Source organism: Podarcis melisellensis (assembly GCF_964234715.1).
Source record: "Podarcis melisellensis genome assembly, chromosome: 6".
NCBI lineage: Eukaryota > Metazoa > Chordata > Lepidosauria > Squamata > Lacertidae > Podarcis > Podarcis melisellensis.
Window position 1 is genome coordinate 73,672,329 of NC_138538.1, and position 17,420 is coordinate 73,689,748.

At 40.1% G+C, this 17,420-nt stretch overlaps 1 protein-coding gene across 2 annotated transcripts in view; it reads left to right on the forward strand.

The window, feature by feature from the left end:
* DPYD (dihydropyrimidine dehydrogenase) overlaps positions 1-17,420 on the forward strand; it is a 505,368-nt gene that overhangs the window by 349,624 nt on the left and 138,324 nt on the right. For both annotated transcript variants that reach the window (XM_081914137.1, XM_081914136.1), the window contains exons 15-16: positions 625-693; positions 8,643-8,726. In XM_081914137.1, the coding sequence (XP_081770263.1) occupies positions 625-693; positions 8,643-8,726 (153 nt within the window). The remainder of the gene's footprint in view (positions 1-624; positions 694-8,642; positions 8,727-17,420) is intronic.

Sequence of the window (17,420 nt, forward strand, 5' to 3'; positions counted from 1 at the left end):
TCCCTAATGTTAACTTTTGCAAACCTGTGTGTTTGTGCATATTTAGAGACTCTTTGCACATTACATTATTTTCTTACATGGAGATGATTTCTAAGGAGGAATACTCCACTGTATTGGAGAGAAAATTCTCATACGAATTTCCCTGTCTCCAGCTTGCTTGCAAAAATTCAATTTTATTTTCTGTTAGTTTTATCTTATTTATTTGCTTGTCTCCAACATTCCTGATATAGGTGCTGCCAAATTTAAGGTTTTGTGTGTGTTTTTTAAGATAGCTGTTAAGATATTGAATTTGGCATCTTTACATTTAACAGAATTCCAATGGAAAAGGCCAAAGGGTTGAGGAATTGTTGGGGAGGGGGTGTTAAATAACCATCTGATTTCAGGTTGGTTGTGCTGGAAGATTGTTACTTGCCCCACAGTGCCTCCCAATCCCATTCATGCCCAACATTCGTTGTCTTTTATCACCATGAGTTTTTAAAAATAAATAAATCCCCAAGACTGCTGTATTGCAGTTATATCAACAAAATAGGATCAGAAGAGGGTTAGAAGCAGAAACATTGCAATATATGCAGAAGGAATTATTCAGGAATACAGCATTGTATAAACCAATACTTATCTTTTCAGATTGTCATCGCCAGTATCATGTGCAGCTATAATAAAGACGATTGGACTGAACTTTCCAAAGTGGCTGAGGTAATGGCCTCTTAATATGCTTTCTCATCCTATTCCCTATCCCTCCCTTCCTCTCTCTTACCCTTTTCACTTTTTTATTCCATGAGAGAGATTGTGAAAGAAAGGAAATTCCAACCAAAAAACCGAGAGCTTAAGACATATCCATTATTGCTTGTTTCTTCTGTGTTTTCATTAAAATGATAGAAATGTAAATTAAATGACTCTATTGCATAGAAGCGATCCCCTGGACTTTGCATTCTACCTGAAAATTCTTTAGCCTTTGAATCTCTACACTTTTTATTTGCATTTTAAGCAACCCGCATATTATGACGGATGCCCTGATAAAATTTAATTCTACCTTTGAGAACCTAACTTGATCTTACCTTGCCTTCAGGCACTCTAGTTTGACAGCACCAGAAGAAATTTTGAATATAAAACTCTTGAATATTTAAAGTATAAAAGGCTCATTTAATGCTGTTCTGCTTCTAATACAGATTTGCAAAAGGGAGAAAAAAAGTGGCGGCGGCACAAAAGCTATTGTACATAATGGCAGTTTGTTGGTTTTCCTATAAAATAAATACCTTCTTGTACAAATGAAAACATCTTGGTCAAGCACCTGGAATTTTAGCGCTCTCTCTCTCTCTCTCTCTCTCTCTCTCTCTCTCCCTCTCTCTCTCTCTTTAAAGCAAGGTTTATCAAGGTTATGCAAGAAATACTTTATTAAGGCAGTAATATATAGGCTGAAAGATGCATTGCATGCATCAATGTGTGCGCTGAAATTATAAATGAAGCTGCAAATCTGTCTACTCTTTCCCAGAACTCTAGATATTCAAGTGGTAATTTTTTTTTCCTGAACTGTTTCACTGCAGACTACAGGTGGGGTTTGCACACTTGAATACATCCATGGGGAGCGTGGAGGGAGCTTTCCTGTACATCAAAAGCTCGTGTGTGAAGGAGGACTCAGGCTTAGTCTTCCCCTTGATGTTCTCCCCCCTCCCCCATGAGTAGGGAGGATTAAAAAACAAACAAACCACAGAGGAGCATCAAAATACGGACTCTGCCATCTGCAGTGTCAAACGATACGGGGCAAGAAAAATGTTGCCGTTTGATTCTGCTGAATGTACCATTTTAATCTCGCACAGTAATGAAACTGCAGGTCCTTGGAGAAATAAAGTGAAATATTAGGACCTAATCCCAATCTACAAGTGTGCAGCTGTTGGAGAAATTTAAAAGGTGTTCCTAGACTGGCGTTATCCCTCCCAGAAACCCAAAATAAAAGGATGCAGGCTCCAAGTCAAAAGATGGCCCTTAATTGGATAGGGACGGCCTCGAAAATGAGGAGGCTGCTAAGAGCATAATCCAAAGCAATGTTTCTTATACACTTCTAGATTAGACACGCCGTTTCATTTTACCAATCAAAGGATCACAGTGATCTTAACAGTTGCAATCCAATGTCACCATCCTGAACCAATCAAAACCATGTAGCTCTTCAGATCAGGCTTCATCATAATATCATGTAATTACGTATAATCATTTTTTCAATATATTTATTTATGAGGGCTTTGACTAATTTTCATTCGCATTAACTGCCCCCCAATATCGTCTTTCATCTGTCTACAAAACAATTCAAGATTAACCCCTATTGCCATGCCTAGCCCATTCTCTTTTCCTGCATCAATGGCCACCATTGAGCCTAATAGTTCAATATAAACTATTTTCGGTCTTGCAAAAGGAACATGTGCTATATGCAGTACCTGGAAACAACTAGCAGGCAGGAAAAGGCCCTTTCAGTTTATCTAGGCTATAGGCTCAAAAGAAAATGGAATCGTCAAAACGAGAACAGTTTTAAGAAATGATTGTTTTCTTCATCTCAGTTCCAATGAGATCCTCCTGAAAAGAATTGAGCAGTTGTCTCACTCCCCATCCTAAACAGCTGATAATCTGCATTAGGAATATATTACCAGAGTAAAGCATTCACAGCCCTGGTTAGTGGATTCGGCTATGAAATTACATGTGCAACATTCACTTGGAGGAGTACCTAATTTCACCCCCACACATGAAAGGGCCCTAGCTGGGTCAGGGCAAATGCAAAGGGTGCATGTCTCATTGCTTCAAAACTAGATTCATTTTTTTAATAGTTTGCTGAATTCAAGGTGCAGTTGCTTAACCCTTAAAGCCTTGAATGGCATGGGACCCAAATACCTGAGGCAGTGTGTTGTGTCTTCCCACACCAATCTACTCTTGCCTGAAGATATTCTGCTGAGACCCTGTTCCAAGTACCTTCCTTATAGGAAGTGTGCTATGTAACTACAAAGGAGAGGGCCTTTTCAGTGGTAGCACCTTGACTGGAATGCCCTATTTGGAAAAGTGTGCCTAGCACTTTTGATGCAATCTTTTAGATGTCAGATCAAGACATTCTTCGTCACCAAGTCATTTAAAATGTGTTGTTTCTACTGTTTAATTTTCTGCCTTTTACTATTTTTGCATATCTATCATATATATCTTTGTTCACTTATTGAATACTCCCATGAAAATTCGAATTTGATCAAAGTAGTTGTAAAAATATTATATTTTTTTATACTGATAAAGTTATTGTAGTGATTAGGAGATATAAATAGGAAAGTGCTCAGAACAAATATACCTTGGTTCTCGAACACCTTGCAACTCAAACGTTTTGGCTCCTGAATGCCGCAAACCCGGAATTGATTGTTCCAGTTTGCGAACATTTTTTGGAAGCCGAACATCTGACACGGCTTTTGCGGCTTCTGATTGAGTGCCTGGGATGCACTGCTAAATCTCATTTCCCCATCTTTCCTTATTAAAATCTAAAAAGGTCCCCACTGTTTACATCCATAAATGTTTGTATTGTGCAACAGGGATTAGGAACCCAGTTGTGGTTGAATTCTGATCTCCATCAACCCCAGCCACCATGGTCAGAACGACAGGAATTGTAGTCCAAAATCTGAGGACCGCTGGTCCTCATCCCTGCTGTTCAAGTTCCTCTTCTTCTGAAATGAATGGAGAGTATACTTTGTGAAATTCTGCCTCAGCAGTTTTTAACTGGTCATGTATATCATTCCATATGAGCAGTGGACTTGTAAGGAGCCAGTGTGGTGTAGTAGTTAAGAGCGGTGGACTTGTAATCCGGTAAACCGGGTTTGCGTCTCCGCTCCTCCACATGCAGCTGCTGGGTGACCTTGGGCTAGTCACACTTCTCTGCAGTCTTTCAGCCCCACTCACCTCACAGAGTGTTGTGGGGGAGGAAAGGGAAAGGAGATTGTTAGCCACTTTGAGACTCCTTAGGGTAGTGATAAAGCGGGATATCAAATCCAAACTCTTCTTCTTCTTCATTTGGTCTTCATATTTTTTTTAAAAGCATGACAGGTTTTCCCCTCCTCAATTATTACTTCTCAATTATTCTTTTTCTAGAACTGATAAAACCATTCTTATTGTGCAAATTCTCAACATTGCCCCACAGGTTATGGTCTACATGAGAAACATTTTTTTAAAAAAAATAGAAGAAAGAAAACAACCCTCTCCCTGCCAAATACTTGTGACCTTCCAAGGTGCATAAGCCCTAGAGGAGATGCAGTCAGGTCTCCATAGGAGGCCAGCCATGTACACTAAAGGTCAACCTGTCATGGAAGTAAATAACAAAAATAACAACAAGCCCACATGCATAGGTTGTGAAGCTCAACAGGAAGGGGGACGCTTGAGGAAAATGATGGATAGCATTTCTTCTGATGGGTCTCTTTAGAGTTTCTGAACCATGGCCACACAGCAGGCAAAAGTCACTCCTGTCGCTCAGAAACAACAAAATGCAAACCAGATTCTAACCTTGCCTAAGTAATAATTTTAAAGCACATGGAGATAGGTTTTTCCTGCTTTGCTAAATCAGAAAGTATGTGTAATACTGTCTGAAGTTATCCCCCTCTCCCTGCTTTGACTCTTAAACCACTTACTCTATTGCAATACCACTGACTTTGATAAGGCTAGAACTGCTGCAAAACCACTCACCAAATCCACAGTTGCTTTGCCTTGTATTGAGTTTGCCTTGTATTGAGATCAGTATCTACTAATAAGGGCGACAGATACAACAGAAAATGGTGTCCCTGCACCTTCAATAATTAAAAAGGAGTAGATTTCAAGGGTGTATTACAAAATTTATATACCGCTTCCTAGGACAAAAGTCCTCTAAGTGGTTTATAGCAGACAGTCTAAAATATACATTAAAAGTGCCAATTTAAAAACCATTAAAAGCAAGTCACATAAAACCATTTATTCTAAACAGGTTCTAAAGCTCAGGGCTTTTTCCAGCTGGAACTCAGTTCCAGCACCCCTCAGGTGGGCATCACTGCCATTCTAAGAGAACAAGGGAGAAGTTCATGGTGAGCTCTGGCACTTTTTCTTTTCTTTTCTTTAAAAAAACACCCTAAAGGTTTGCAGGAGCCTCCATTGCATGGGTTGATCCTTTGTTTCTGAATTCAATTCAGAGATATACTTCAGAATTTTTTGGTCTGGAGTGGTTGTTTTGTGACTGGAACAACCCTGGCCATTTAAGTCCAACCAGACTCCACCCCTTCTCACATGCTCCTTCCCTTGGCCTAGGAATAAATTATGGTGCATGTGTACGTTAAAATTCCCCTCATGAAGCATTATGGAAGATGTTGCTGCATCTTCTGTGCACATTTCTCATTCCTGTTCACACACACTCCTGCCGCAGCTATTGGGATTTTAAAAACTACAGTTCCATGCTTGTTTGCAGTTAAAGTCCCATCTATTATGGCACACAGATGCAGTTTCCTGAGCAGACTAATACTCTGAGGAGGCCATGTTGTCTGTGGCTCAGGTGATAAGATATTCTAATGGTGTTTTGAAGGTTCATGCCTGAACTCAAGACAATTCTGTTGAGCTTTCATTTCTCATCTGTTGCTGCTTGACTTCAAAGCAGCCTCTAAAACGCAGCCTTGAGGAACCAACATTCTCCACATAATGACCTGGGGCTTTTAAATTGGGACAAAGGGGTAGATTTTTGCTTTTGCCCTTCTTCTTTGTGTGGAGTTATAAGTATCTGAGCAGGAGCATTTACTTAGATGGGCTAGACCTGTTTTAATGGTGTCTTGAATGGCGAAGATAACATATTTCATTTCAAGCACAGATTTCCTGAAGTCCACACTATAATTCTCTAGAAATCACCAGGTTTTTCCTCTTATTTGAGACTTGAATAAAGATTTTCGTGGCCCAAGTCTTTTAACAGTAGACCTGCTGTTCCTTCATAATTCACAACAATTGGGAAAGTGTTCAGATAATATAAGACCTATTTCCTGTCTCACAATTAAATGTGACCTTTAAAGAAGTTTAGCTGACTTCTTTCTCTCTTGCTTGCTCCCATATTCTCAGTGCGTTTTTCTTGACTTCACTTTGGAATCAACAGCAAGAGTGTTTGCCATCAGATCCTTGGCTTAAATGACTTTTTGCTAACCTTTAGATAGACATTCAAATATTGGGCAGCTCAATTATAATTATTTATTCTGTGATGAGGCCTACCTCGAAGCCTTGCCCGCGAGTCCTAAATGGGATTAAGGATCAATTCAAACAACTTTCCTTGGACAAAACACATTGTGTGAAAAGGGATAGCAGGCTTCATTAGTAGCAACAGTCCTTATGACTTTCAGCTGCTGAGATTTCCTCAAGTGATCATGAGATTTTATTGCCAACTATATCTGCCATCTCCCCATTCATGTTCTGCACTTATGTGCATACTGGTGGAGGGGTGAGGGAGCTCAAGAACTAAACGCATAGAGGAAAATTTGCTGCCGCCACCAGATCTTGGTAGGGAGATTAGTTCCATGAAACATTTCTAAGTGTGCAAATCCAGAAACCAGTGCGGGGAACTTTTGATTCCTCTGATGCACAAGTGCACACCATTCATGCTTCATTTTATCTCACTGTGACTCCTATATATATAATGTTGTTTAGTCATTTCTGACTCTTCGTAACTCCATGGACCAGAGCACGCCAGGCACTCCTGTCTTCCACTGCCTCCCGCAGTTTGGTCAAACTCATGCTGGTAGCTTCGAGAACACTGTCCAACCATCTCGTCCTCTGTCGTCCCTTTCTCCTTGTGCCCTCAATCTTTCCCAACATCAGGGGCTTTTCCAGGGAGTCTTCTCTTCTCATGATGTGGCCAGAGTATTGGAGCCTCAGCTTCAGGATCTGTCCTTCCAGTGAGCACTCAGGGCTGATTTCCTTAAGAATGGATAGGTTTGATCTTCTTGCAGTCCATGGGACTCTCAAGAGTCTCCTCCAGCACCAGAATTCAAAAGCATCAATTCTTCAGCGATCAGCCTTCTTTATGGTCCAGCTCTCACTTGCATACATCACTACTGGGAAAACCATATATATATGGCCCAATATATATTGGCCCAAGACATTTTGCTGTCCAAGTCAAAGGACAAGGTACCCAACCCCAAAATTCCATTTACAAAAGTCAACCTGGATGCAGATGAATCTTAACTTCAGTGCTGGCAACTGGATTCTGTTCTCCATTGAAAGCCAAGGACTACAGGCTAGCTAGGTATAGCAGTGACTGGTGAGGTGGAGATAGCTTCCTGGCCAGTGGGTCATTGTTGCCACAGCAGTAAATGCACTGTCAGAGCCAATCCAGCCTACCTGGTGCATCTGTACTGCACTGACCTTCCTGTCGCCCTCCCAGCATGTGGTAGTGACTTACCTGCTGGGAAACTAGGACAGGAGCTGCTTCCATCTCACCTGGTGAGATGCTTCTCTAAGGATGCACAGACCAGGCCACTTGGAACTCACAGATCTGCCTTCACACACCTTGCCCCACTTCCTACTCTCTAGCACCTGCTGCCTGAGGTGGCTGCCCCACTCTACCTAATGGTGCAGCTGATCCACAGAGGAGTGTATATACAAGCCATGAATAGCAATTCCTCTTTCACACTGCCGTCTTATCTGCAAACCTTCTTGACATGTTGTTTTGCTCATACTTCGCTGCACCATGCAACTCATCTGCATATTTCCAGGATTGGGAGCTCTGTGGTCCTGATAATAAAGTGTGAGGAATGGACCCCCAAGGGAAGACTGGGGCAATTTAAGCCCAAAGAGGTGGCTTGCAGTGGAAAAGCTCAAATTGCATTTGGTTAGATTTTAGCACATAAAGTCTTTAGACACAGCCTCCTCCCAGCTTGGATTTTATGTAACAGTTTCTGGTATATGTATCGTGTATGTTTATATCCTCCAATAGGTCCATTCTCTGCAGAACCCTAATGTGTTTCCAGAATTAATAACGCTCTCTAAGATTGTTTCTATTTTACAAGCAAACCAACATCAAACAAATGTAGTGGATTTATCTGTGTTTGGAGACCGCCAGCCATAAGCTGTTATCTGAAACAATTAACAAAATACCCACTGTGAGAAATTCTGGCCATGTAGAATACAGGTCTATCAGAGAGAAGGGTTTAATACAGACTATTCTCTGTTGCATCTGTTCCCTATATATTTTACTTCGGAGAAATGTTCAACCATTTCATACACCTCTGGCCTTTCACCTGCATTATGAAGTGATACAGTCCGGACTTCTATCATTATTCAGCATATTACTCATACGATTATTCAGTATAATTAGTAGAACTGCCACGATTCCAGAGGTATTTTTGGAAGGGGGAAAGAGAGGTTAACGAAAGTTCTCTGTGTCAGATTATAGTTTGTTTTGCAATGTAACCCCTTTAAAAGTTTGTTGTGTTTTGTTTCTTCAAATTACATTTTGCACTGAATTAGTCATAAACCAAAAGTAAATATTGATGGGTTGTTGGGGGGGTGGGGATATTACATGTGGCATGAGTTACAGATCTACACATCAGCTTGTCATTTGGGAAATTACCTCCACTGAAGTGGTGTACCATTTTGGCAGTTAATATTTGATATTTTCTTTCTTGTGTGTCATACAGGCTTCTGGAGCAGATGCCCTGGAGTTAAATTTATCCTGTCCGCATGGCATGGGAGAGAGAGGCATGGGCCTAGCCTGTGGGCAGGTAGGGCTTTTAATGGCTATCTCTTTTAAGTCTCCTCTATGATGCAGCACCATTACATTCGCAGTCTAACCTTAGGGGGGTAAACTACATGAAGCCGATTGCTAGCTTGGGATTCTCTGGCCTCCCCTTGTTTAAATATTTAGTGACAGAAATGTGGGAAATGACAAGAGCCTGAGATTTCACACACACACACACAGAGCGTGCGTTTATTTTTATGGAAGACAAAATTGCATTATGCGCTTGACAGGAAGCAATATCATAACAAATAGTTGCCAAAATGCTCCGAGAGAATTGTACTTTATACATTCTTAATGTTGACCAGCATCTCTGGGGAAATGCAGTACAAGCGATTTTGAGCTCAGAGGCGTTTTACAGAAGGTTAGCTACAGCCGTGGCATTTTATGGCTATTAGAAGCTGGGCAAGGAGACAACATGAGGCTCCTTCTGAACTGGTGGGTTTGTCATTCTGTTAACTGAATGCCTGATGGTCCAATCCTGTGCTTGTAAATTCCAAAGTAGGCACAACAGTCCACTACTATCAGTGCCTGAGGCCTTGCTCCACATTCCTTGGCCGCTGAGAATCCAATTTGTGGGGGACGCAGGACAGGGCCTTTTCAATTGTAGCACCCAAATTCATCCGGGAAGCCCAACTGGTCTGACTCATTATTGGCATCCTGCTGAGACTTGACTGTTTCATGGATCCTTTACATTGAATTAATTACAGTCAAACCTTGGTTGTCGAACGTAATCCATTCTGGAAGCTCGTTTGGCTCCTGAAATGTTCGACAACCGAGGCACAGCTTCCGATTGGTTGCAGGAGCTTCCTTCACTCAAGTGGAAGCCGCATTGGACATTTGGCTTCCGAAAAACGTTAGAAAACCGGAGCATTTACTTCCGGGTTTTCGGCATTCGGGATCCAACGTTTGACTGTATCTGTCCTTCTGTTTATTTGGCAGTGACTTACAGGTTGCCTCACTCCTCTTATTTTGTATTGTTTGGATTGTATTGGACTGTCCAGTGTCATGGTACACTGTCACCATGTCATTTTAGGGGACAAAAACTCACAAAGTATGTTGATGTATTGTGTGAGCTCTCCATGAACATGTTCATATTTGTAAAGGAGATTGTTTATAAATGGCTAAACATGTCAGTCACTTCAGGAACTCTTTCAGATTTACATGTATTATTTAGGGGTGTGCATTCTGTTTTGATCAATCTTGAACCGAGAGTCAAATTGGACAGCTCTGGAAAAAAAATCTTCTGAGGATCTTCTGAGGTGACATTGTGTCCCAAGGGGCATGAATCAGGTTTCTTCTAAAGCCTCTGGACCACATCAGCACTTCAGAGGTCTAAGAGAACAGACTGATGGTTCTTGCTATTGTTTTAAATTTTTTCTGTGCTGCTTTTCCAGACAAAGTTTTTCAAATGCACCTTACAACCATAAAATTACAATGATCGAAGTCAGTATTGCCACCACTGCCCCACACATGAGAACACCAATTAAAACCTTACATAACGTAACCTGCTCGGGCCTCAGTCCTGGAAAAGGGACAACAATTATTTAGGGGAAATCTTTAGAAGCTTTCATTGTTGTATTTCCAGAAGCTCTCCATGTGACAGGAGGGAGCGAGAGGAGGAGCTTTTATTTTGTGATGGATGGCTATAGCTTCAAATCAGAAGATAATCTTACCATAGCTCTCTTTTTCACATCCAATCGCAGTGCTTTTGGAAGATATATAGAAGGGACTTACCAGCTGAAACCAACTGAGCAGAAAACAAAGTAGCCATCTCCCACACACAAGCTAAAGTTGCACAAAAGCCCCTGCACTGATCCTCCTGAAATTTTGCAGATTACTTGCTAGGGCTACTTCTGTGTTGTATGCTTACCCCCAATGATGTGTATGTGTGCATCTCTTCCCACCCTAAAAAAATTCAAAGACTCTTCTTGCACACAAAAATCTGTGCACCTATCTGTCTGAAATGTCACAGTATTCTTCCCCTCAGAAGGAGATGCCTGTTTGTTTAAGGAAGGACCAGGAAAAGGGAAGGTTGGAAAGGAATACAGTGACAAGTGTGTTTATACCAAGGAAGAGTGGAGCTGAAATGCAAGTTGTTCCAAGCCTATGCGATGTGCCGCTTTATGAATTCAAATAAAAACAATCAGGAAGTGTTTTGGGGTGCACAGCATTCTTCGGGATGAAAATTGTAAGTTAACACCAACTCGATTTCCATAATGCGATGCTCCGAGCCAGTGAAATAACTTTTAAATGAGTAACTTGTTTAAAAGATAATAGAAGAGTATAAAATATTAAAATTTAAAAAAATCCACTTTATATGGGAAGCAAAACCCACTACTGTTATATACATATATGTTTTTATAATAATAATGTTGGCATATTATTGGCTTATGGATCTGATTCCTTCAAGGGGTCTTATAAATCCACAGGATAGCCTTGGGCGCTGAAATTCAGCAGTTGGCTCTTTGATTCCGCTGTAGCTCGAAGATATGTAAAAACTCATGTAGCCAGGCTGTTCCCCACTGACTACACATTCAAGAGGCTTCCAGTACTTGCATACATTATTCCTGCTGGCACAGGTTGGAAACGGCTTATGCAAAAGAAAGAAATGGGTGGGGGAGGGGGGAAAGCTTATATTTCTGTCTTGATGAAAAACCCCCTTCAGGATTTACCTTGACTAGAAACACAAAACCTTGAGTGTGTGTGTGTGTGTGTGTGTGTGTGTGTGTGTGGAATAGTGTGTGTGTGCCATTCCATCCTATATCAGAAAGTATCCATCTGGCCATCTGTGTCCCTTTTCTCCCCCTCCCACTACGCCCCCCCCCCAAATACGCTGCAAAATTAGAAGTTTGTTTGAAGGTCAAATGCTTATCTGCCTCCAACAACGAATGAGCTTCGAATCTTATGACAAAATTTGCATGACAAAATTAATCCAAACTTGCTGCTTCTCGATTTTCACCCATTCCCACTTGTGCATTATACAAGAACTCAAATGCACCATATGCAACACAGACACACATATAAAACTGGATTTCTTGCAGACTTTCTTTTTCTTCTCTGTGAGCACTGCACACAGCTTTGCTTTTCAGTGTCTCAGGAATAGTGCGGTGTATAGTTTGATTCACTAGTGTGGCACTAAGGTATATATACTAATGCTCTATATACGACCCTAATTTTCATTCTTGGGGAAAATATCAATACCTTCCAATGAAATAATGTTCCCCCTATGGGAGAAATCCAGACTCTCACTTTATCCCATGTTGGATGGAACTATAATTACAACCTAGCAAGGACTGAAGATTGATGGTTCCTCGAAAGAATTTGTTATGGCTAGATGAGGTCAAGGGTTAAAAATAAAATTGACCAGCTGACTTTAAGCATCGCAGCCGCAAGGCAAGGCTAAATACCTGTGATGTTTCAGTGACCTTTGTCTCAGGCCCAGTCATTTAGTAATAGGCCCTACTCTAGTATCTCACTTGGAAAATTCCGCTAGCAGATCTGGGGAATACATTTCAGAGGGACATGAGGCTAGCTAGTAAGCAAGAGACATGAGACCCCTCTGAATCTTACAGAAGCAGTTATCAATTTTTGTTTGCAGTGCACGAGGCTTATAAAGATGTATTTGCATTGCAGATTAAATTGCAACACTTTGTGACAATTCCTTCTATTATATTTTGAACCGTGTCTGCACACAGTTGAGTTAAGCTTTTTGTCTACTTGATCTCATTATGACCTCTGGCTCAAACATCAAATGTTTTGATTGATTGATTGATATATTTTTTTCTTGATTGATTGAAACTGTTCACCCATCCTGCAATCATTGGTTAATTCAAGTTGGATTGACAAGCAACGAGATTGAACCAAGCACAACTCAGCCCTTTACCTTTTACTTTTCTTTCAGATTTGTTGCCATTTCTCGTTAGCGTTTTTTTTTTTTTTACTTATTTGTTTATCGTATTTTACTAGGTCATATATAATTTCCCCCTATTTCTTTATTGAGTTCTGTGTGCTTTAACTGCTTTTCTTTCCCTTTGCCTTCTGGGTATCTGTTTTCCATTTCTCCCTGTTGCTTTCTTTAATCTTCACTCCTGCTGTTGCTTTCTAGCAAGGACAAAATTACTACTGTTACTGGAATATACCAATAACTCATTTAGTTCCATGTCTTCCTTTTGCTGCTGGCTGCTTTCCAAATATGTTTTATTCTTACATTTTTAAAAAATCCACCCTCCTCCTCTGCATTCCTTGTTCTTAAGTCAGATTCCAAGAAATAACAATAAAGATTTCCTGATGTTCAGTGAGAATTTGCTTTCTTGTAATCTCCTCTCTTGAACCTGACACAGGTCAGAAATGGACAGGCCTTTCCATCCCTGTACACAAAACCGGTCGCAGTTTCAAGCCTGCATTCACCATAGCTAACCTCAGGGTATCTGGAACAAACATATCTGCTGCATTTACTGTCATTCAGCCTTAAGGCAGACTTTGAAAGTACAAACCATTGTGAAGCTTTTTATGCCCAATATCACTGCAGAATCCAGAAACAGTGAGTGTTTTTAAAGCGGACCATAACATTTAATAAGGTAGCCTTATTAATAACTTCTTGTATTATTTATTTAATTTGTATGCTGATGTTCATCCAAAAATCACAGGGCACTTCACAACATATAAAATACAAATTGACAACATGAATAAAACAAAAGGAAAAGAAAAACAAACCAATGACCCCTCCCCCCGGCAGAGATTCAATTATTTATATTTGTTTCTTCAATGTATTAATTTGTTTAATTTAATAATATGGTTAAATTATTACCTTCAGTTCAATTATTTATATTTATTTGTTTATTCCATTTTTATCACACCCTCCAGACGTTTTGGGTGGTGCACATAGCTCATTCCCCTTCCCCCTCATAAAAATTAGGTCAGAGATGATCGCCCAGTTTCCTTTGTGCCTCAGCAGGGATTTGAACCTGTTAAAGGAAGGCTTGTAATTCAGAGATAGTGCATATACTTTGCATGCAAAAGGTTTCATGTCCAATCCTTAAAATCTCAATGTAGATCTCGGAAAGATAGATGTCTGAAACCCCAGCAAGCCACTGTCAGTCAGTGTAGACCATTGTTGGCCAAACTAGGCCCTCCAGCTGTTTTGGGACTACAATTCCTATCACCCCTGACCACTGGTCCTGCTAGCTAGGGATGGTGGGAGTTGTAGTCCCAAAACAGCTGGATGGACAATACTGAGTTATATGTATAAATGGTTTGACTTAATATAAAGCCTACTTCCTATGTTCCTTTGTCCCCAATTCTCTCTGGTCAATGTCCAACATTTTCCATTACACCACACTATATACTCCCATGCATGTCTGAATTTGCCATAACTGACCAGTAAATAGGTCTTTGAGCCATGGTAGATAGCTTAATGAAAACCAGCCTAGTTTGCAGAAGCTATGAAAACGATGAATTCTGTGTTAAGGGTTCTTAGAAATTGAAAAGAAAGAAATGAAAACTGCTAATAACATAATGCCAGTGTAAAATCCATGATGTAAGCACCCTTGGGACGTTGCGTACAGTTCCTGGTTGGAACATTGACTGTGTTAGCTGGTGCTCATGGGAGTTGGAGTCCATAGGTTCGCTATCTTCTTTAGTACACAGACATTGGATTGATGCCATTAACTTGCCTGAATGTGTCCCTTTCTCTAAAGTAGTGATGTCCAAACTTGGCCCTCCAGCAGTTTTTGGACTACAACTCCCATCATTCCTAGCTAACAGGATCAGTGGTCAGGGATGATGGGAACTGTAGTCCCAAAACAGCTGGAGGGCCAAGTTTGGCCATCACTGCTCTAAAGGAATTTGTTACACCTCGTAGGTTCCTTAAACGCAGGAGGAGGTGTTCTTAGATACAGTGAGCTTGGCTAGATGGACTGTTGAAATTACCAAACAGAACAGTTTCAAGGCTTTAAAATCATTTTCCATTTTAGTTTTGATCAGGGCTGAGATCAAATACCATCAACAATCTATTTTGCTCCAAAACCAAATAAAAATGAAAGATCTAGCCAGTACATAATCTTTATGCTCTTTAATGCACCCCCTTGATTGTATGAAAGACTGTTATTATTCTTTTCCCGTGATTTCTATTCTTTTCTTCCTGTTAGTAATCAGAAAGGGACTAAATGCTTGCCATACCTGGCCACATGAAAAGAAGTCATTTATAGGTGCAACACTCATATATTAGAAAAGGTGTATGGTTTTCCTTTGAAATTTCTCATGTCCGACATAAACCTAATCAAACCTTTATGCCCTCTGGCAGGTAACCTCTGCATGAACTAAAGAGTTGAAATATTGTTTAATCATACCACCTACCACCTTTTTGTACAGTGATAGAAGAAATACTATTTTACTCCTATAGAAATGGTCAGGATAAAATGTTTTGCCCTGTAAGAGTCAGGAAAGTCTATTTTTTCCCCATTGGCTATCAGTTTAAAAGGGCACTCTACAGCTAATTCTTTTGCGTTTTTCAGTGGCATAAATAAGATCCTTGCGTGGAACATTTTTAATTCCATCTGCACGATATTTAGTGATGAGTGATGTGGCAGGGAAGGATGAAACTGGACTTTATACATCTGCTTCTTTGGTTTCACTTTGAATTGGACCTTAGAGCAACCGCAATCGTTCTCAGTCTATCAGTGGATTGTATCCGTCGAAGTCATTGCATGAGTGGAATGACTTCCACACACACAAGAAAACATCCCCTCTCCTTTCTGTCCTTGCACTCTAACAATTTGCTCTGGGGGCTCCTTCCCCCAACCAATATGGAGGATGCATGAGGGAAGGAGAAGGAAGGAGGTTTTGGTTCTGTGACCCAAAGTTGTTGTGCTCTCACACTCACTTCAGTCAATTCTACCCACTGTCTTTCCCCGGATCCCTGACCCTGACCTCACCCTTTATGCGAACTATTCGATGTGAGGAGGGATGGTTGGAATTGCCACTGTAGGGACTGAGACTCAGGAAATGCTGCTCTGAAAATGTTGGGAACTGATGAAATAGCAAACATCTGTCTACCTAGAGATGGAGGAGAAGTTCAATTAAGTTCACATTTTAATTAATTATTGTTGTTTATCTGGCTGTGCTGCACCAGCACACATATAAAAGCAATGTGTGAACTAAAATATAGGCATCAGTTGAAATGTGCACTTATCCAAATTTTGTAATGGGGTCCTCAGCCAAGTAACATGTTCAAGGATAGGGCTAAGTGTGTGCAAAGATGCATACGCTCATGGAAATAGCATACAAAAAACGTCTTGTGTAATAGATTGCTTTTCACGAAGACGTATATTAGGCAAAATTGCATTCAAATGTATATATTAAGAGACATTCAAAATAAAACGCTGATGAATTTCCATGAGGCCTTCAGGAAAAAAAAAGAAAAGAAAACTGTCATGGAAATGTGGAGGAATCGACCTGAGACTGGAAAAATGAGAATCTGAGAGAAACTAAAATTGACACATTTGCTCAACCCTATTTCTACCTAACACATTTTAAATGGAAATTCTGGGGAACTGAATTTGAGGAGCAATATGAAAGCCACTTTCTTTCCCCATGAAACTATTTTCTATATGGAAAGTAGAGAGAATGGACCTTTTCTGTGGGAGAGTGATCAAATATTTGGCAGAATTGACTGAAGATGAGTAGGTTAGTGGAGGAACTGGTTAGTGAAGAATCAGTGGGCTTGAAAGGAGGAAGGGATTTCCTTCTCTTACTCTTCTCCCCAGGCCTTCACAAAAAGCTGTCACTTAAAAGAAAAAGAAGAAAAGAGTCGTGTATTGACTTTGCTTCAGATGGAAACAATTTACTGTTTTTACCTGGCAATGTTTGTGTTGAATCTTCGGTCCAAAATTCAGCTGTTATTAACCTTTGACAACCAAAGAGAATAATGATTGAATTTGGACCCTTAATGTCACAGAGAAATCAATAGTGTAAATGGCTCTTGCTCCAGTTTTAACTGGTATGCCATGGTTTTTAAGAACACTCTTGCATGCCATGCCTTGTTTCTTCTTACAATAGCCTATGTTATTTCATCATTACGGAATATTTTATTTCATGTAACATGGTCACTAAAGGAAGCATTTTGATAAATTCAGACTTTGAGCTAAACTGAAGGCAGGGAAGCTTTCATTTGAGCTGGAAAAGGGAGTTGTTGCAAAGTTCTCTCAAAAACCTTTAAAGACAGGACTGTAGTTGCCACTAGAGATGAAGGAATAATTCAATTTACTTTGCATCTGAAGGTGAGCCTATTTAATTTGCACCTCCAGAAATAATTCAAGAACAGAAGCACAGCCATCCTTCAAAATTCGTGCTTCTCCCAATTTTGCAATTTTCATAATGTGTGCAAAATGCATAAACTGGGACAAATTGTGCAGAGAAGTATATATATATTGGTCAAATTAACTTACAAAGATGCATTGTATTAGGGAGAATTGCTTTTTAAAACGTGTATATTAGATAAAATTGCATGCAAACTAGTGTATCAGGGGAAATGCAATTAAATGCTGATCAATTTTCATGAGGACTTTTACAAAAATAAAAATAAATAAATCCTAAACTGATGTGGAAATTTGGAGAACCAAACTTAAGACTGGACAAATGAGAAACTGAGAGAAATTGAAATTGACACATTGGTCCATCC